At 42.8% G+C, this 20,873-nt stretch overlaps 1 protein-coding gene across 4 annotated transcripts in view; it reads right to left on the reverse strand.

Annotated features, from left to right (window-relative positions):
- Positions 1-20,873, reverse strand: part of TGFBR3 (transforming growth factor beta receptor 3) — a 212,207-nt gene that overhangs the window by 20,470 nt on the left and 170,864 nt on the right. For 2 of the 4 annotated variants that reach the window (XM_075002232.1, XM_075002231.1), the window contains exons 8-14: positions 13,022-13,211; positions 10,332-10,654; positions 9,274-9,423; positions 7,005-7,145; positions 6,679-6,861; positions 2,014-2,313; positions 533-653 (exon numbers count right to left, since the gene is read on the reverse strand). In XM_075002232.1, coding sequence (XP_074858333.1) covers positions 533-653; positions 2,014-2,313; positions 6,679-6,861; positions 7,005-7,145; positions 9,274-9,423; positions 10,332-10,654; positions 13,022-13,211 — 1,408 coding nt within the window. The remainder of the gene's footprint in view (positions 1-532; positions 654-2,013; positions 2,314-6,678; positions 6,862-7,004; positions 7,146-9,273; positions 9,424-10,331; positions 10,655-13,021; positions 13,212-20,873) is intronic. The other 2 variants (XM_075002233.1, XM_075002234.1) reach the window with 2 other exon arrangements.

The following is a 20,873-nucleotide window of genomic DNA, read 5'->3' on the forward strand; positions in this document are numbered from 1 at the left end:
ATCTCTCCATCTTAATGATCTAATCTTCTAGTAGACCTGATTTCCCTGTGGCTATCCTTTTACTTCACAAGTCCCTCAAGCCGTAGGATTTTCAATACTTTGGAATTTCAATGTCATTACCATGCTTAAATATTTTCAGCCACAAAGAAGAAATTAGACAGCAGATTGCAAAGCACTACTTTCAATTTCCAAACAAGAATGAATTGCTGGAAGCAATTCCGCTACATTAATACTTATGAAACCCACATTGTTGTATAGCATAGGAAGAGGATTTTTTTTCTGTACCACTGGCCAAATTAAATTTCCATAAACAAGTAGGGAAGATTTGAAAAAGCAAGTAACTGCAGGCATTCAGATAAGATATATTGTGCCACACAAATATCCATAAATGAACTTATTTTATAAGAAGAAGGGCACCCTTTAAATATAAAATTGTATATGCCTAAAGCTGTCTTTTTTTGGGATTATAAATAGTTATATGTTGCACAGAGCAACATAGTTATGTGAAGAGGTTCAAAATATATATTGGTACCTTTTGGCTTTTCTTCATGGGTTATTACAGCAAGGGGCTTGGTAAAAGTTTTCTTATTGTGCATCATGGCCAAGATCATATCAACACTGAGTGAGGTGCAGGCTTCATCAGGAAGAATGCACTGTGGATGGAAACAACATGAGGTCAGGGATTCACTCAAAATAAAATACTTGCAGTATCAGCCAGCGCAGCTGCACAGCTGCCTCATTATCAGTGTTTTCTCAGAATTGTTTACTGAAGAGAAACAGGAGAACTGAACGTTAGCATCCCCCCCCACCTCAAAACAATCTGTGTAATATACTGGCACAGAAAACTTATTCTCAGCTGGAATGTCCAGATATCACGATATTATGACTTTGTCTTACATAGAACCTTTTTACTCTCCCTATTTTCCCTGCATGTAGATTTTGCACATTTGTTATCTGGTCATCTTATTCTCAGCTGCATCTTCAGATGTAAACTTTGCCTTAGTGCTAAATTACTTAAAATTCCATGGAAGTTTTACTACTGAATTGTTGCTGTAATATTGTGTAATAGGATATCAAAGGTGGATGTCATTTACATGGAGGGTCCGTATCTTCAAAGAGGTCTCACTACAGCTTCCAAAACTTATCCCAGCTAGTGTACATACTGAGTAGATTTATTTTTTTAAGTACAAATGATGCAAATTTAGGGTTCTATACAAAAGTTTGGACACACAGATTTACAAGCACAAAAACAGAGTCCACTTTTAAAATCTGGAGGCCACTTCTATGTAGCTCACTAGTGCATACACAGATCGCTAATGTATGATTTCAGAAGCCATGCAGGAAAGTTCCAGTAAATCTGAATAAAGTCAGACTACTTAACAGTTTATTTTTTGAAGAAAAAAGTTGTACTTCTGGGTATATACTATTTTAAAAGTAATAGTTTGGCAGTAGTCTCACTAGGGGCTTGGTAATCAAACAGGAAAAGTTAATTCATCTTAAATATATTGTAGTGATTCAATAGAGAGCATTTACTAGCAAATACAAAAAGGTAACTACCCTGGATTTTCCATCAAAGTCCTCTAGAGATGGGCCAACCTTACAGCTCACATGTTGATGTTCAAAAAACAAAATTACAATATTATCTCAGCAGTTTCTAGAAAATTAATATTAAATTTGTTTATCCTATTGCCATGTGAGCTGAATAGAACAAATACATCTGGATCACTCCCTTAACAAAATGCAATCTCTGTTTACCACATGATCACTTACTGACATTTTAAAGTGGAAAATGTAGACTATATGATTAAGATTCAACATAGCTCTGAGTAAAAGTAGCCTGTAAAACATATCAAGTCCACTGATAAAATGTTAATTACACTAATCTATGTCTATAAAATCTTCAGACAAAAAGTTAATCCCAGGAACTACTATGTTCTGAACTTGTGTATATTGTAAAAATTCCCAGTTTTTAATCTAAATCTGAAAGATGAAAAAATTTAACAAACTACTGACCTTAGGCAATCCTTGAATGTCTTTTTCTTTATTTGTACACAAAGTCAGCTCACAATGAAGAAAAAGCAGTGAAATGTTGAATATAGGTTTAAACACAAAGCTAAATCTCTTTTTGTCCATCTGTGCATGTGGTATAGGAACGTTCACCTTCTGGACGTTGTAGAATTTAACAGATTCGTCTTTAGGACAAATATTTTCTATGATAGTGTAATCAGACATTCTATCAGGGTTTGAATATGGCGAAACAAAACATGTTTGGATTGCAAAGCCCAGGGCTCTATCAGCTTTAGTCACAGAAACCTGTGTATAAAAAACAATTTATTAAGAATTTAGCAATGACATTTTTGTTGGCAGCATTAACATTTTACATGAGTACGTATGCCAGTCCCAATCAAATAGTTCAAACCAAAATTGTGAAGATATATGGTCTGGTTAACAGGGGTCAGCCACCTTTCCAAGGTGGAGTGCTGAAATTTGACCTTTTGACCTTTGCGTATGGTCTGAGTGCCTGTGATACTTTCTGAAGTCACTAATAGTCCTGCTTACAACAGCTTCATTAATAAATAAATTAAGATGCAGAGATTTACTGTTTAGGTGGTGGTAGGAGGGATGGCGCTGTGCTTCTGTCTCATGTACCAATGAAAATTGGCTCATGTGCTACTCTTGGCACGGGGCTGACCCTTGGTGTAGTAGACACTCAAGGGAACGACACAAAGTTTTGTGGGTTCAAACTCAACTTATCCACTATCCTAGCATGTGGTGGGGTGTCTTTTCGGGGAGGGGGTTGGGGGGGGAGATTCAACCCTCTCTGTTCTTCAATCAACTCAGCTGGAGTATCCAGTAAAAAAGCAGGCTCACTCAGTGAAAAGAATGCTACATCTAAACTGAGCTTTGGGGACAGCAAAAAATGACCCTGCTTCCCCAGTAAGTTTACGAACCACAGTAGAAGAGGTACACACACACACACACACACACACACAGACAGACACACAGACAGAGAGAATACAGAGGCTGAGTGGAGAGGTCATGAATTGAAGCATGGTTTGATGGGACTTATGAGTTCTGTGGAGGAGCAGTTTAGCAGGAAGATAACACAGTTATAGTATTTTCTGTGTCATCCCTGTAAAGATAGTGACTCTGTATTCTTTTATGGGGATCATATACTTCCAACACACAGTGTACTGATATTATTCAGCCAAGTGAGAATACAGATAATGCCACAAAATAATTTGGAAAGAAAACTATACGGGTACCTTTAAATTTTCTTTCATTCATTCATTCATTTTAATTTCTATTAAAAAGGTACAGTGTTGCCTCTATCAGAGCAGCATCATGAAGAGTATCAGAGAGGTAGCCATGTTAGTCTGTATCTTCGAGAACAACAATTAGTCCCGTGGCACCTTATAGACTAACATATTTTGGAGCATAAGCTTTCGTGGGCAAACACTTGCTTCGTCAGATGCATCTGACGAAGCGAGTCTTTGCCCACGAAAGCTTATGTTGATTCACAAACCTGTCAGCCAGCACTTTAATGGAGTGGGCCATTCTGTTAATTACCTGAAAGTCTGTGTTTTACTGAAAAGAAACTTTCACAGCTGTTTGGAAAGAGTGACTGCTGAACTCCCTTTTATATTCAAATTTGACACATTAACGTGATTTGAACTGGGATGGCAATTTTCTAGCTCCCTATAGGGGCTCTTTTACATACTTTGCTTTACCTAATTCTTGACCCCTCCCTGCTTCTGCCCCTCTGCTCTCTGATTTGCTCACCTTGATAAGAATTTTTCTGATTTGTCGACCTTGATTACTGTTTTTGGTTCTCTGTGCTTTAAATATTGAGTCTGTTCTAGTATGGCTGTGGTCTGAAGAAGTGGGTCTGTCCCACAAAATCTCACCTAATAAATTATTTTGTTAGTCTTTAAAGTGCTACTGGACTGCTTTTTTGTTTTGATAATACCTCTTAGATGTGAGAACTGTTCTGTTTATAACAATGGAGATATTTATATTGCTGGAGATATTTAAGAACAGGTCAGATAGATGTCTATCAGGGATGGTTTAGATAGTACTTGGTCCTGCCATTGGGGCAGGGAGCTGGACTCGATGGCCTCTCGAGGTCCCTTCCAGTCCTAGTGTTCTATGATTCTATGGATGTTCTCACTCACTGTTGAGTTCCTATTTGCCTAGATAATTTGCTGAGCATGCCCATTCTAAACCCCTCCCACCATGTCCCAGTGGCATATACCTGGTAGAAGGATTGAGAATGCCTGTGCCCAGCATTGGGTATAGATTCAGGGCTTGTCTACACTGGGTTTTCTTTTGCAGAAAACCCCCTTTTTTTCTGGGAAGAAACTCCTTGTATCCACATTACAAACCTTGTTATTCTGGAGGAACAGGGCATTTAACTTGAAATAGTAACTCCACCAAAACACATGACTTTCATCAACCCTTCCACCCCTTTCAATTTTGAAATTTGGTCAGAGCACTAAACAGAGCTAATTCTGATTTAACTGGCCTCCAGGGAGGCATTCCATCATTGCTCTTATTTTGGAACTGGGCTCTCTAGTGTGAATGCTCCATTTTGAAATGCTCTTGCAGCATGAATGCTCTTTTCAGAAATAACTCGAAAAAAAGTACTGATTTTACCTATATAGAGACCAATCATGGCACAGGAGAGACCAATCATGAGGGGTTGTGTTCAATTCTTTTTAAAAGGGTGTTGCAAAGCTGGAGAGAAGGGTGCAGAGAAAAGCCACAAAAATGATTGGAGGACTGCAGAAAATCTCTAAACATGAGAGACAGAGCTCAATATGTTTAGTATAGCGAAAAGAATGTGAGGTGACTTGATTCAAGTATATAAATACCTCAACAGGGAGAAGAAAGCAGATGAAAAACTCTTCTTCTATCTGGTGAAGAAAGCCACAAAAAGAACCAGGGCTTGTAGGCAGACAAATTTAAATTAAAAAGAAGGCACAGGTGGGTTGGCTTTTTTTTTTTTTAAATACAAAGAGGGTTTTTTAACCAGTGGAATAAACTTTCAAGGAAGGTGGTGGATTCTATCTATCTCAGAATCTTTAGATCAGAACTGGATGCCTTTCTTGAGAATAAGCTTTAGCCAAACTCAAGTTGTTGGGTCCAATACATGGGTAACTTGGTGAAGTTTAATGGCCTCTGATATACAGGAGATGAGACTAGATGATCTGATGGTCCCTTCTGGCCTTAAATTCTATGAACTGTAATATTCTGAACTTAATCGGTAACAAGTGATTTTAGCAGAAAAGTGGGTCAGCAAGAATGAGCAAAAGGTCACCATTAAGAAAAGAAATAAGATCTGGAGAGACAGCGTGTGAGATGATTAGTGTATTAACATATTGATAAGAAAAGCCAAGGCAGAGATACAGGAAAAATGCACAAGTGATTTTAATAAAGAACACAATTCTACTAGAAACAAAATCTACACAGGAGAGACAAGTACCAGGTCCTTAGAGTTTATGCATGAGTAATTTATTGATCAAACAGACATATTTCAAACAAACAAAATACAATGTTTTTTGTGCCAGTGGATGATGAAGGAACAAATGCCTGAAACAGACACTAATTTTCCACTGTGCAGTGAGAAGAAACAGAGAGGAAAAAAATCAAGCTCACCCCAGGACAGGTGATAAAGAAATTAGTTTATATGGTTGAAGAAATAACTCCAGGACCAGACAAATCTGGAGCCAAAATGATTCATCCTAGAATGCTGAAGAAGTTGATGTTTTTGTCTAAGTGAAAAAACCTAATGCCTTTTAGGAAAGAAACTTAACTCATTTTGATGTAAGTTAGGCTTTCAATTTCTTTTACTCTATTTTACAGTTGTTTAGTGAAAAGTATTTGAAACAAAGTAACTAAACATTTACAGAAACACACACAATGAATGGACTATTCACTAACTGAAAGTACTCAACTCATATCTGAACAATTGTTACCCAATGTGTTTGATAAATATTACCCCATAGAAATATGTAATTCTGTTTTAAGAAGGTTTGTTTATATAGTAGACTTTGTTTTCTAAGGTCTTCTAAATACATGGTCAAAGGTCCTGTGATATTTGCTTGTCATTCTACTTGGTTGGTATCTTACTTACAAAGACACACATCTATAGAATAGAAAGATTTTTACTGACTGAAAACAATACTCAGTAGAAGAGAGGAAGTCTGACAGCTCTTTGATATACCAAAATGTGACTGGAAGTGGCTTAAAGGTGAGATGGTGTTATGATGACAATGTTAACACCCCTTTCTGCATCACTTAACCTGAGGGATGGGAGAAACTGGGGAGGGAGGGAATGCTATAACTGTTTTGTACACTACTTCACCTGGACGATGCAGTTGTCATATTTTTGTATAAAATGAACTAATTCCTCACTGACAACTCATTGTTTCAATGCTTGCATTTATCTAATAAGAGACCAGATTCAAATATCTGACAGAGTTCTTTTAGTTGGGGTTACCTGTTTTGAGAGGATTCTTTGTTACTCATGACAAAGAATTGTCTTATTAACCTACAGTGCCCCTTTTCTGAAGCCACAGAAGTACACATCTGTCAGAGGCAAGCACAAACTTGGCTAGGCTGACATGGCCTTGCTGAATGTTTTGGTTAATCTGAGAGCCTATCAAAGTTTATTACCTCAACGTAAATCTGTCCATTCTCAGCAATAGAGAAGAGTCCTTGTGAGGGAGCAAGGAAGAGGTCTGTTTTATAAAGCTCCATGTTGAAGGTCACATTGCTGATATGAGGTTCAGGAGGCCAGGGCAAGGCAGGTTTAAGCGAGGGTTTTCCACGCTCTGCCTGGTGGAGTGTGCAGTTAAACTAAAACAAACAAAATACAAATAAATTCCAGAACTTTTGCTCCAGGCCACCCTCCAGTGCAGTTATATGGGATGGAAATGAGAGCAGAATTAGGCCCCTAGCTAAAAATTTTAATTTCAGCATAAATATAAAGTATTACATACCACAACTCTTTCAGGCCTGCTTGGAAAGATTACATCTGCTTCATCAGTGTCTCCTGGAAATCCATTATTACCTGATTCGACATCTTCATCATCAATTCCCCAACCACTATTTTCCACTGGTGATGACAGCTGAATAACAATCTGCATAAAGGAAGTGGGAAGTTGAAACAGAGATTTGCTGCAAAGGTGATTGGCTCTTTTCACATTAATTCGTTCTTCCTTTCTTCAGAACACGAAGATCAAGAAGTTGTGGCGACCAACCAGTACAGAAAAACATGCCACCCACACAGCTCAGCAATGCGCCTTTGAAGTATGTATACTATACATGCAGTATAACCTTCAGTTTGTTCCCAGATGGCAAAACCAGTACAGCCATAAAACTGCTCTGTGTTGGAAAAGCAACCTGGCTATTGGTATGCAAATGAGCATACCAGCAGTCCCACTCTGCTGCTGGTATTTCTGTGTCCAACACTGCTAAAAGAAATGCTTCTCTCAAATGGATTAATGTACCTTCCAACATTTAGTTACTGGCTCCTGGAAGAATCACAAAAAGTTCCAGTGGGCAGCAGGATTTTCTCCTCTATAGGCTTTGTCACGTCTGTTTTCTTAAAAGCAGAAGCCCGAAAGCTTTTTCGCATTTCTCTGGCCTCCCATCGGATCCCTTTTATTCCCCACCCCAACTCTTTTTTTCTCTGTCCTCTGGGACATGTGCGGATGCGCACTAACAGTAGAAACATGCAGCTGGTTGCAGATGGTTGCGGGCACTCTGCTAATCAACTGGGCATCATCTGAATCTCTCTCAGTAACTGCCCAAACACTCTGCCTTCAGGGAACGCTGGAGCACACCGGAGCTGTGTCTACACGTGCATGCTACTTCGAAGTAGCGGCACTAACTTTGAAATAGCGCCCGTCGTGGCTACACGCGTCGGGTGCTATTTCGAAGTTAACTTCGACGTTAGGCGGCGAGACGTCGAAGTCGCTAACCTCATGAGGGGATCGGAATAGCGCCCTACTTCGACGTTCAACGTCGAAGTAGGGACCGTGTAGATGATCCGCGTCCTGCAACGTCGAAATTGTGGGGTCCTCCATGGCAGCCATCAGCTGGGGGGTTGAGAGACGCTGTCTCTCCAGCCCGTGCGGGGCTCTATGGTCACCGTGTGCAGCAGCCCTTAGCCCAGGGCTTCTGGCTGCTGCTGCTGCAGCGGGGGATTCATGCTGCATGCACAGGGTCTGCAACTCGTTGTCGGCTCTGTGGATCTTGTGGTGTTTAGTGCAAGTGTGTCTGGGAGGGGCCCTTTAAGGGAGCAGCTGGCTGTTGAGTCCGCCGTGTGACCCTGTCTGCAGCTGTGCCTGGCACCCTTATTTCGATGTGTGCTACTGTGGCGTGTAGACGTTCCCTCGCTGCGCCTATTTCGATGTGGTGCTGCGCAACGTCGATGTTGAACATCGACGTTGCCAGCCCTGGAGGACGTGTAGACATTATCCCTATTTCGATGTTGCCACATCGAAATAGGCTACTTCGATGTAGGCTTCACGTGTAGACGTAGCCCGGTAGAGTCTACCAGCCTTTAATCATAGGAGACCTAGGTTCAAGTAGTGTTAGTGGACACAGGTGAAAACATGCATTTTTGTGGGCACTTGGCAAATCGTATGGTGTTGCTTCACAATGGGTCATGAGCAGCAGTCTCTTCTCAGGTAAACTGCAAGCTTTCCCTGAATGCCAAAAGAGCAAGATAAAAGCCTGCACAGATTGGACCACTCCAATTTCAGGAGCACTATTCATTCAAATTTATAAAAGACAAAATGCTACTGACAGAAATTTTTTTTTTGGGTGATCAGAAATCTATTGCCATACCAGCTCCAGGCTAAGCTGTGCTAGTAGCATGGGAGTACTATAGAGTTGCCCTGTGGGAGCTGAGGAAAGACTTGTGCCTCTCTCACCATGAAGGAAGGCTGCGAGTTCCTTTAGAATAGTGCAGCTAGTTCCCTGCAGTGCACCTGGCTTGACTTCACTGCCTCAGGTGGAAGAAGGGAACACACACCTGCTCTCTTTGGGATGTTATGTGTCCTCAGCCCCACGCTGAGTGAGCAGCCTCACACTTTCCTGAGTAGAGGGACTGGACTTATGACTAGCCCTAGCATGGGCATCAAAAGGGAGCACACCTCCTATATACTCATGCCAGGGCCATCACAGTCGGGGTCCTTATAGCCTTATTACACCATAACATTACACAGCAAAGATAGACAGCTCTATTTGTAAAATACTTACAGAGTTAAAATAAACTATGTTATTCGAGGCATAGCCTTTCCGAGTCCCACAGCTGTGCAATGATGATTCCAAAATAAAATGAGTTCCATTCATCTTTGCTTTGCAGGCAGGATCTAGTAGTGAGAGTTCTGTCCCAATGAAACCATTGGCCTAAACAATGACATTACATAAGTGACTGAAACCTCATTGAAAGTACAAATCCCCAAGATGCATAATTACAGGTTAATATATGGAGATACGCATCTCTTAGAATGGACCTTGGGAGGTCATCACGTCCAGTCTCCTGTCCTCCTGGTAGGACCAAGCACCCTCCCTGAGGGACTTTTTTTAAAATCTATTTGCCCCAGACCTCTGACTGGTTTCCTCAAGGACTGAACTCACAACCTGGAGTTTAGCAGGCCAATACACAAACCACTGAGCTATCCTGCCCCACTTAAGTAACAACTTAGTGTGTTTTTGGATGACTATTAATAAGACTGCCATTGTCCTGTGACATTTACTGTAAAATAACTGTCACACCATGACATTAGCTGGTGGACCAACAGAGCGTCCAAGTATCATATGGAGTTAAAAAAATGAAATAGCTACATTTTTCATTCTAGAATGAACTTCATTGTTCAGCCAACCCTGAACTTAAAAAAGAAGTCTTATACTGTTCACGGCTTCCATCCACAGTGCAGATTAATTTTTCCTCAGGCACAAGCAGCCAGTGTATAGATGTTGGGTAGTTGACGCTATTTTTTATGGATCACAGTGGATGTCCATGACAGGCCCATTCTCTACCGTCTGGCATATTGAACCTGCCTCTTCACATTTCCAGTTGTGAAGACCCCACAGAACCTCCTGTCTACAAATTCCAAGATGAGTCAGAACCTAGAATTGTGGGAATGAAATTTTGCCATATGTTTCCCTGTTGAGGTGTGGGTTTTCTGGCACATGGTTGTGGGAAATAACTGGTCAGGATATAGCCTGGTTCAGAGTGTTCATTTTATAATCACAGTATCTGTGAAATATTCTAACACAAGATCACCTCAGTCTGGGACGAAGTGCAGACTAACCTGCAGGGAGTCTTTTTCTATTGCAACAGTCATTGTTGTTTCATCACATTTTACTGAGAGGGCTACATCAATGCTTCCCTGAACCTCTTCAGGTTCTTCCGATTTCTGAAGCATTTGTTCATAGAAATGATTCATTGTGTCTATTGTATCCCTTGGTAAGAAGATTCCTTCTCCTGGCTTTTCATGTCTTCCTCTGTTAATATGAAAAGGAAAACCCAGGCTGTCGCTTAGCGTGGGCTCCTTCAGAGCAGGCATAGGGTTAGACCCTTGCAGCTCTGTCAGTTCAGGAGGAGGAAAATGGTGGTCTTCGTCATTCATCTCTTCTAGAAACAGAAAAGAGTAAATCAAAATATTGTATCCTTTTCCCTAAGTTCTTTATCATTTGAACCTTTTCCTCCTAAATGTGAATGTTAAATAATGAAGCCACTGGGATGTTATCTAGTAAATCATAAGTTCTCTGACATCCCTCAGACCAGCTCAGATTAGAGCAGCGATGGGCAGCAATTTTGAGTAGGGGCCACTCCAAGAAACCTCCAGATCAACTGCTGGTAGTAAGCTTCACCCTTGCTGACTGAGCTAACCTTGTTATCCCCACCCTTGCTCTGGCTTATTTATACCTGGCCCTGCAGATTTCCAAGACCAGCATCTGATGAAGTGAGTCTGTACTCACGAAAGCTCATGCTCAAAACTTTTCTTAGTTTATAAGGTGCCACAGGACCCTTTGTTGCTGTCCAAGAATCCTGTAAGTGCTAAAGAGCCACACTTTTCTGTATTAATGGAGGAGGCACATGGAGTTGGCTGCAGGAGAGAGCTGAGGTAGGAGACTGGTGTGCAGGGTGTGTGTGGGCTCTGGGAGGGAGTTTGGGTGAAGGAGGGGGTTGTGACATGGGCAGGAGATTGGGGTGAAGGAGAAGATATGGGTATGGGTGCAGATGATGAGTCTGACCTGGAAGAGGTGTGCAACAGGAAGTTCAAGGTCTGGGGGTCCATTGTGACCTGGTGCAGGGATGCAGTTGAGACCTGGGGCAGGGAACTGGAATGCAGAGTCTGAGAGCAGGTATGGGTGGAGGAGACGGGGTACAAAGGATTGGGTTTGTGACCTGGGGCAGGGGTAGAGCAGGGGAAACAGAGGGTTTGAGAGTGGGAGAGGTGTGGTGCCAGGTGTAAGCTCTGGCCAGGAGGCAATTACCTAGGCAGCTCTCAGCGAGACCATCCCTCGCTTACATGCCCCTCAACACACTGCTCAAAGCAGCCAGAGGCTGGCCCCGTGTGCTCTGAGCATTGCAAGCTCCAAGGCAGAGGGAGGGCAGGCCACTGCATGCTGCCCACAGCACAATCACAGCCCAGTCAGATCTCATTGACCAGAAACTAACCAATGGGAGCTGCGAGATAGTTTCTGGGGGCAGGGGCAGTGTGCCACTCCCTCCTCTGCCAGGGCTTGTGGTGTGCAGAGCATATGCGCTCTGAGCAGTATATTGGGGAGTGGAAGGGAGGGAGCTTGCCCAAAGGCTGTGGGTCAGTGGCGGTGGGATGGATCCGATGGTTTGAGGGGCTGGATTTGGCCTGCTGGTTGCTTTTTGCCCAGCCTTGAATTAGAGCAATAGGGCAATTCACTTATGTATGAATACTGAAGAAATGATAAAAGCTGCGTCTACACGTGCACGCTACTTCGAAGTAGCGGCAGTAACTTCGAAATAGCGCCCGTCACGTCTACACGCGTCGGGCGCTATTTCGAAGTTGAAATCGACGTTAGGCGGCGAGACGTCGAAGTCGCTAACCCCATGAGGGGATGGGAATAGCGCCCTACTTCGATGTTCAACATCGAAGTAGGGACGTGTAGACGATCCGCGTCCCGCAACATCGAAATAGCGGGGTCCTCCATGGCGGCCATCAGCTGGGGGGTTGAGAGATACTCTCTCTCCAGCCCTTGCGGGGCTCTGTGGTCACCGTGGGCAGCAGCCCTTAGCCCAGGGCTTCTGGCTGCTGCTGCTGCAGCTGGGGGTCCGTGCTGCATATACAGGGTCTGCAACTAGTTGTTGGCTCTGTGTATCTTGCACTGTTTAATGAAAGTGTGTCTGGGAGGAGCCCTTTAAGGGAGCGACTTGCTGTTGAGTCCGCCCCGTGACCCTGTCTGCAGCTGTGCCTGGCTCCCTTATTTCGACGTGTGCTACTTTGGCGTGTAGACGTTCCCTCGCTGTGCCTATTTCGATGTTGGGCTGAGCAACGTCGAAGTTGAACATCGACGTTGCCAGCCCTGGAGGACGTGTAGACGTTATTCATCGAAATAGCCTATTTCGATGTCGCAACATCGAAATAAGCTATTTCGAAGTTGGGTGCACGTGTAGACGTAGCCAAAATGTCCTAGTGTGTTCAAACCAATTCACCTGCTAGCACAGATCAAAAGGAAATACTAACGTTACTGTATACTTGTCTGTTTCCTGTGGCTGCTATCATTGTACTTAATTATTTCAGGTAGTAACAGTCTCCTGGTGTTTTCTACTACAACTCTGATAACTTTTTTTCTCGTATGATACCGCTGATTGGAAGATGTGAGTACTGTTGGTATTTTGAGCCTGAACTACTGAGATACCAGTGAATAAAACCTCAGACACAAGAGACTCGGTCAAAATTCCACTACCTAAGAGCATGATTCATTTTTGTATATGATAAAAATCCATCCTCAGGCTTACCATGGTCTTCAATTTGTAGATGGAACCTATTAGCCACAGGGGCTTTTGTGTAGGAAGTAACAGGGCTATAGCCATGATCATAAGCCCACTTAATCAAATTCTCATGAGATGAGGGAATATCAGGTACTACTAATTTTGTCATAGTCATAGATCGTTCTGCTTCTTTTCCAAAGCCTATGCTGTTTGGTGCCTGCACATAGAACAAAGAGAGATGGTTTCATGAATTGGTAATTGGAGCTCTTCCAGTCACAGAAAAATTAATTTTAAAATACGAAAGAATAACAGCTATTGCATTTGGTCTGTCAACATATTTTACCCATTACGATTAAAAGTTTACTGAGACAAACATATGACCCTTAATATAACCATATCATTTTCAGACCATGAGATGAGGGCAGCCATGAGTTGAAGTGAATCAGTTTCTTTCTGGAAATGTGCATCTTGTGTCACTCGGCACTTTGGGGATGGGTATCACTTCAATTATGTATACAAAAATTCTACGTTGTTCCACAAGTCCTCTTTCCTGCCTAGTATGGGAGCAATGGGAAAAGCACAGCCTATGAGCCAACCCTGTACGGTACAAATGCATATAATCTATTCTACCTTTTGAGCCAATGGGAGTTGATGACACTAAATTCAGATTCTCACAGGTATTTATGCACTAACTCTCACTGGAATCAGCTGGGCCTCAGTGTCTCACTAGAAGAGTCTCTCAGAGATTGATCTTCCAAAATACCAAATACATCCTGCCAAATGCTATGCACCCTGAAACATCATTGTAAATTTGGAAATCAATAGAAACCTAGAGTTCTCAGCACCATTCAGGACTATGGCTAGCTATAAGACATGTTTAAATATATAAATGCCACATATAAGCTGCGTCTACACGTGCACACTACTTCGAAGTAGCGGCACCAACTTCGACGTTAGGCGGCGAGACGTCGAAGTCGCTAACCTCATGAGGAGATAGGAATAGCGCCCTACTTCGACGTTCAACGTCGAAGTAGGGACCGTGTAGACGATCCGCGTCCCGCAACATCGAAATTGCTGGGTCCTCCATGGCGGCCATCAGCTGGGGGGTTGAGAGATGCTCTCTCTCCAGCCCCTGCGGGGCTCTATGGTCACCGTGGGCAGCAGCCCTTAGCCCAGGGCTTCTGGCTGCTTCTGCGGCAGCTGGGGATCTATGCTGCAGGCACAGGGTCTGCAACCAGTTGTCAGCTCTGTGTATCTTGTGTTGTTTAGTGCAACTGTGTCTGGGAGGGGCCCTTTAAGGGAGTGGCTTGCTGTTGAGTCTGCCCTGTGACCCTGTCTGCAGCTGTGCCTGGCATCCCTATTTCGATGTGTGCTACGTTGACGTGTAGACGTTCCCTCGCTGCGCCTATTTCGATGTTGGGCTGAGCAACGTCGAAGTTGAACATCGACGTTGCTGGCCCTGGAGGACGTGTAGACGTTATTCATCGAAATAGACTATTTCGATGTTGGCTGCATGTGTAGACGTAGCCATAGTCTCATAAATACAACTACACAATCCATTAATGACATTGCTCAACAATTTCCAGCTGATGACAAATGGGTCAGTCGTCTTTCATTTTATTATAAATAATTATGTTAAATTTCAAACCTCTCACTTAAATCTGCAAGAGAAAAGGGATAAAACAAGCATCTCCAGCTGTTACCAGTGCATCATAAAATATTTGCTATCACACTTTAAATTTATTTTAAATATTTGGCATCTTGAGTTTAAATATATATTTGCACAAAGTTAAATTCTATAAAAATCACATTAAAGACTACAGACCAAGCAGAACGTAAACCATGTCCAGTGAAGAGGAAAATGCACCCCTTTCCAAAAACTGCTGAAATGTGTCTGTGTCGTATTTGCATGCTGCAAAGGAAACATTTTCACCTCCATCCCTGCTAAAATCCTCATTTGTTTTCCATTTTGTTTGCTGTCAATCAGACCAAATCCTTTCCCACTGTAGGACTTCAAAATATTTATACTGCTGGTCTGCCCTTTGCCAGATTACTGCAACAATGTTGTCGTATCTGCCTGCTGCTGCAGATCAAGATTCAAAGAAATAAATTTCCTCACATATGCCACCAACCAAGTTTTTGGACAAGGTGATACTAGTAGGTAGGTCTGCTGATAACACAAAAGATCCAATCCAACATTCTTTGTTCACTCAGCTTCCAGAAAAGTTAATAAGAATTCATGATCAGGCTCTTTAGATGTAAAGTTTTTATATCTACAGCTTAAAGATCATACTGTAAGTGCAAAAAATAATGAGAAGTAAGCTGGGTGATCTGTAGCCACAAAGTTTTCTGCAGCATTATAAATACAGGAACATTTCTCAAAGAGGGAAAAAAAAAGAAATACGGGACCTCCCAATTTTGGCCTCTATTCTCAATGCTTGGTTCAAATCTTTTACTCTTCAGCAGATACAAATCTGGATATAGCTTCATATCTATTTCAAATAAACATTGTACTGACTAGCTGGAATTACTATATTGCTCCCAAATTTGCCATATTTCCCTTTCTGTCCTCACTTTGTATTTTATTTTTGTTAGGACAACACAAATGAATATTACCATCGTTAACTGGCATTGGGCAAGTTTAGGATTCGTTTGCACTTCTCCATTATGCACAGAACCTGCACATTTTTGCATAAACCCACTGGCTATGGTTACACTGAGATTTCTATTTCGGGATACATTTGTATCCCATATTAGAAACCCCATGGCCAAACACTGCGCTCGAAATAGCACGGCTGTTTTGAGTGTGATATTTTGTTCCGGCTACACCGCATTGTGAGAGCGATAGTGGGAAGTCTGAAATAGGCACTTATTTCAAACTTTGGTGCTGTGTGGCCAGCACCAAGTGTGAATAAGTTACTTCAAAATAGCTTACACAATTGGCATTGTGCAAACGGTGTAACTTATTTTGAGATAAGGCCACTGAGACTAAACATAGTAACAATGGATGGTGGAATTGGGAAATTCACTTGTATGCCCTGTCAACATTGTAGTTCATACCTTGAGTACCCATATTCAGTAACTGTTGTATGGGTTAGAGCTAGAAAGCTATTTACGTATTTTTCCAACGTTGTTGTGAAGATGTATCGGCACTTTCCTTTGGGAGGTTCAAGAATGTATTCTCCTTTATATTTGTCAGTCACCCCAAAACAAATACACAAACAGCTACCTTAAATGCAGCCTGAAATGAATGCAGACCATTTCAGAACTTGGCATCACGTCTGGCATTTGGTTATTTTTTCTTATCCAAAGCACAGGCCTAACATTTCTCAAAGAGTTTAAATCTTTTGGTTTTTATCCTACAAGAATTTCACCCATTTCCACTTGCATGTATATATGCTGAAATGAATGGGACATAATAGAATTTGGCAACAAATTGTATTTTTTCTTCCACATCCACAGCACAACCTATAGTTTTACAAAATGTGATATATGTTTGAATGGTTAGAATACTAGGCATTCAAAATAGTGCTCTAAAATGAGGGTCAAAAATAATTTGCATTAATTTACCCAGATACAATATCCATTCAAAATATGTAATGCTGTACAAAATGGGCCAAATTCAGCCACAGTCTGAGTGGAACTCTGCCCGCTTACCTCAGGCTAAAGTTGGACCAGTGTGCACTATAGCTTTGTCATGCCTTTTTCCATACTAAAAGCATGGCTGGGTTGTAGGATTTAATCAAAGAATCCCATGAGCACAGCAAGCTGTGGAAGGGACTAGATGACCTAACTGGTCTTTCCATTTCTAGTTTCTCTGAGACTATGAATCTGGAGGATCTTGTAAAACTCCCTCCCCTCATTCAGAGGCAGCTTAGTATTTACCGTCACTGTTTGTCAATACTTTCTCTCCAGACAATTGTGATTTGCGCTGAGGGAAAGCAGTTAGGAAAATTGAAAAGTGTGCAATTGATTCGGCTAATAAAAAAAGAACACAATGAAACATTACCTAATTGTTGTGTAATGTTTTCATGCATTGTCCAAAAATTGGGCTTGGAAAGGACTTCATCTTACTAGAGGAATAAACACATCCCAACTGTTGGGATGAGCACTGTAATGTACAGTATTTTTGAACAATATGGGGCAGTCAATTCTTTCCATAGGCCAAAAATGTATATTCAGAAGTAGAGGCATTCAGAATAAAACAATGGAAGAAATATTCGCCAGAGAACTTTAGCAGGCAATTAAAAATTATCTGGTGTTTTAACATTTCAAACTGTAATGTTGTTTCTTGTCTATTATGGTAAATGAAAAAATTACATCGCATCCTCCACTCGAGAAAGTATCTTTATATTGAATATTTAATTGAACTATAACAAGGGGTCATTTTAATAAAAATCAATAATCTTGTTTTGTGCTTATCTCCTAAAACACTTGAGACATTTTACTGTCCTACAGGATTTCATATCACAGCAAACGTATAAGCAACAAACACCAATTTTTTCCACAAAATTCACATGCAACTTAGGTTCTAGCTGCCCAGGAGCATGCAGTGGATTTGCTCTCAATTCTACAGCATGTGAAAATAGACCAAAAAAAAAAAAAAAAAAAACAGTTCCAGTTAATACCAAAAACATTCAATAGCAAATTCTATACAGCAACCCCAAATGAGAATTCAAAGTCCTCTCTCTCTCTCTCTTTTTTTTTATTTGTTTTTGTTTGCTGTGTTTACAGATGTGCTACGCTCAGCTTGGGCTCTCTCTTTCTCAGGGCACGTTTTCCCCTTCCATGCACTGGCATGGGAGGACGACTTTGAGAGGTCTTCTGCAGCCAGGGTAGCTTTTCCTCCCATACACTGAACATCCTTCCTGCTTTTCCTATACCTCCCCTTAAGACTCTGCACCCTGCCTATAGCCTTCCAGGAGATGACCACATAGTACTGCTCCTTAACCAGGAAGAGAGGAGAGCTGCCGAGCAAAGTGATGGGCTCATAAATGCACTACAGCTCACTGTGTCCTGCAGTTAGCGTGCAGCACTTAAGCACTAGGGCATAGGTCTGTCTCCAACAAAGATATCTTTTATTTAGCTTATTAAGGTAAACTGAGAGCATGAAACATAATTAATCAATCATGACAGATATAGGCCACACTGTTTACATAGTCAAGATCAATTCATTTTTCTATGAGGGAAAGCTCATTATTGTGTTCTCAAAAGATATGGTGCTGAGCTGTGGAGGTTGTATCAGGAGTCTGTCCAAAATGGAACTTTGAGCTATGCCTAAATATAGATTTATGAGTCTAACTTCGAGTTCGAAAGAGGTGGGTCTGTCCCATGAAAGCTCATCACCTAATAAATTATTTTGTTAGTCTTTAAAGTGCTACATGACTGCTTTTTTGTTTTGAAATCCTGTATTTGCAGCCTGTCCAGAGACTACTGCTGGGTAGAAATGTTGGCAAGAAAGCAGTCTAACCATGCAGCCCAGGGTTAGTAGTAGGCATCCTTCGATCCCGAGGGATCATGGGTTTGCGCCCCAGTTGGACTGATTCGAGCAGCGTCTTCTGTGGCTGTGCAATCCAATCCGGGAGTGGCAGTCCTTTCCGCACTGTGAGCAGCAGTAGGCAGATGTTGCTCTGGTATCACAGGCATGGATCTTCCTGAGGGCTCTCCTGTCTTCCGCTTCCTTCACCAAGGTAGTTTCATACATAACAAGAGCTTCCTTCACTCCCTGTTTCCAGGCATGCCTGTCTGAGGCGAGTGAATGCCAGGTGTTCACACTGATAGAGCGAGCACTGAGGTCACGCTTGCACGTGTCATTGGCTACGTCTACACGTGAAGCCTACATCGAAATAGCTTATTTCGATGTAGCAACATCGACATAGGCTATTTCAATGAATAACGTCTACACGTCCTCCAGGGCTGGCAATGTCGATGTTCAACTTCGACGTTGCGCAGCACCACATCGAAATAGGCACTGCGAGGGAACGTCTACACGCCAAAGTAGCACACATCGAAATAAGGGTGCCAGGCACAGCTGCAGACAGGGTCACAGGGCGGACTCAACAGCAAGCCGCTCCCTTAAAGGGCCCCTCCCAGACACAGCTGCACTATACAACACAAGATACACAGAGCTGACAACTGGTTGCAGACCCTGTGCCTGCAGCATGGATCCCCAGCTGCCGCAGCAGCAGCCAGAAGCCCTGGGCTAAGGGCTGCTGCCCATGGTGACCATACAGCCCCGCAGGGGCTGGAGAGAGAGCATCTCTCAACCCCACAGCTGATGGCCGCCATGGAGGACCCGGCAATTTCGACGTTGCGGGACGCGGATCGTCTACACGGTCCCTACTTCGACGTTGAACGTCGAAGTAGGGCGCTATTCCGATCCCCTCATGAGGTTAGCGACTTCGACGTCTCGCCGCCTAACGTCGAAATTAACTTCGAAATAGCGAAGTTAGTGCCGCTACTTCGAAGTAGCGTGCACGTGTAGACACAGCTATTGTTGCGCAATTTAGGTTGTGCTTTTGGCCTCTTCCAGACGCCAGTTCGCCAAAGAGGAGGTCCTTCGGTATTCGGCCATCCGTCATGCGTGAGACATGGCCCAGCCAGCGCATACGCCTCTGTTTAAGAAGGGTCAACATGGAGGCGGTGCCTGCCCTCTCAAGCACTGCGCTATTGGGGACCTTGTCCCGCCATGAGATACCAAGTATGCGCCTAAGGCAGCACATGTGGAATGTGTTGAGCTGCTGCTCCTGTTTTGAGCGCAAAGCCCATGTTTCACTGGCATACAGCAGTATGCTCAAAACACAGGCTGTGTAGACCTGCACCTTGGTGTGTACAGTGAGCTTATTGTTAGCCCATACTCTCTTCGTCAGCCTGGAGAATATTGCGGCAGCTTTTCCAATGCGCTTGTTGATCTTGCTATCAAGTGACAAGTTGTCCAAGATCATCGAGCCTAGGTACACGAACTCATGGACGACTTCCAGTTCATAGTCTAGCATGCTGATAGATGGCTCGTTACCCATATTTTGGTCCATCACCTGTGTCTTCTTTAAGCTGATTGTGAGGCCAAATTCCATACATGCATCCACAAAGCGAGTTATGAGTGACTGCAGTTCCTGCTGAGTGTGAGCAGCAATAGCTGCATCGTCAGCAAAAAGGAACTCCCTTAGACGCTTCATAAGGACCCTGGTCTTCGCTCTAAGCCTCGACAGTTTGAAGAGGTTGCCATCCATTCTCATGCAGAGAGAGATGCCCTCTGTAGCAGTTCCAGAGGCATATTTGAGCAAAACTGCAAAGAAAATTCCGAACAGTCTTCGAGCCAGCACACACCCCTGCTTCACTCCGCTGAGAATCTCAAAGGGTTCGGATGTGGATCCATCGTATATGACGGTCCCCTTCATGTCTTCATGGAAGGCCCTAATAATGCTGAGCAGAGTTGGGGGACAGCCGATCTTTGCCAGAATTGCGAACAGACCTTTTCTGCTGACGAGGTCAAATGCCTTGGTCAGGTCAATGAAGGCAATATACAGAGGTTTGTTCTGCTCCCTGCACTTTTCTTGTAGTTGCCCAACAGAGAAAACCATGTCTATGGTGGACCATTCAGCTCTGAACCCACACTAAGACTCAGGGTAGACTCTCTCTGCAAGAACATCGAGCCTCTTCAGAGCAACACGTGCAAATAGCTTCCCCACGGTACTGAGAAGGGAGATGCCGTGATAGTAGTTAATTGCTTTTGTCGCCCTTGTTCTTGTAGACAGTAACAATGTTAGCATCCCTCATATCTTGCGGTACGCTGCCTTCTCTCCAGCATTGGCAAAGTATTCCATGCAGCTCTGAAACTAGGGTACCATTGGCGCATTTGAAGATTTCTGAGGGAATACCG

The sequence above is a fragment of the Carettochelys insculpta genome, chromosome 9 (assembly GCF_033958435.1).
Source record: "Carettochelys insculpta isolate YL-2023 chromosome 9, ASM3395843v1, whole genome shotgun sequence".
Classification (NCBI taxonomy): domain Eukaryota; kingdom Metazoa; phylum Chordata; order Testudines; family Carettochelyidae; genus Carettochelys; species Carettochelys insculpta.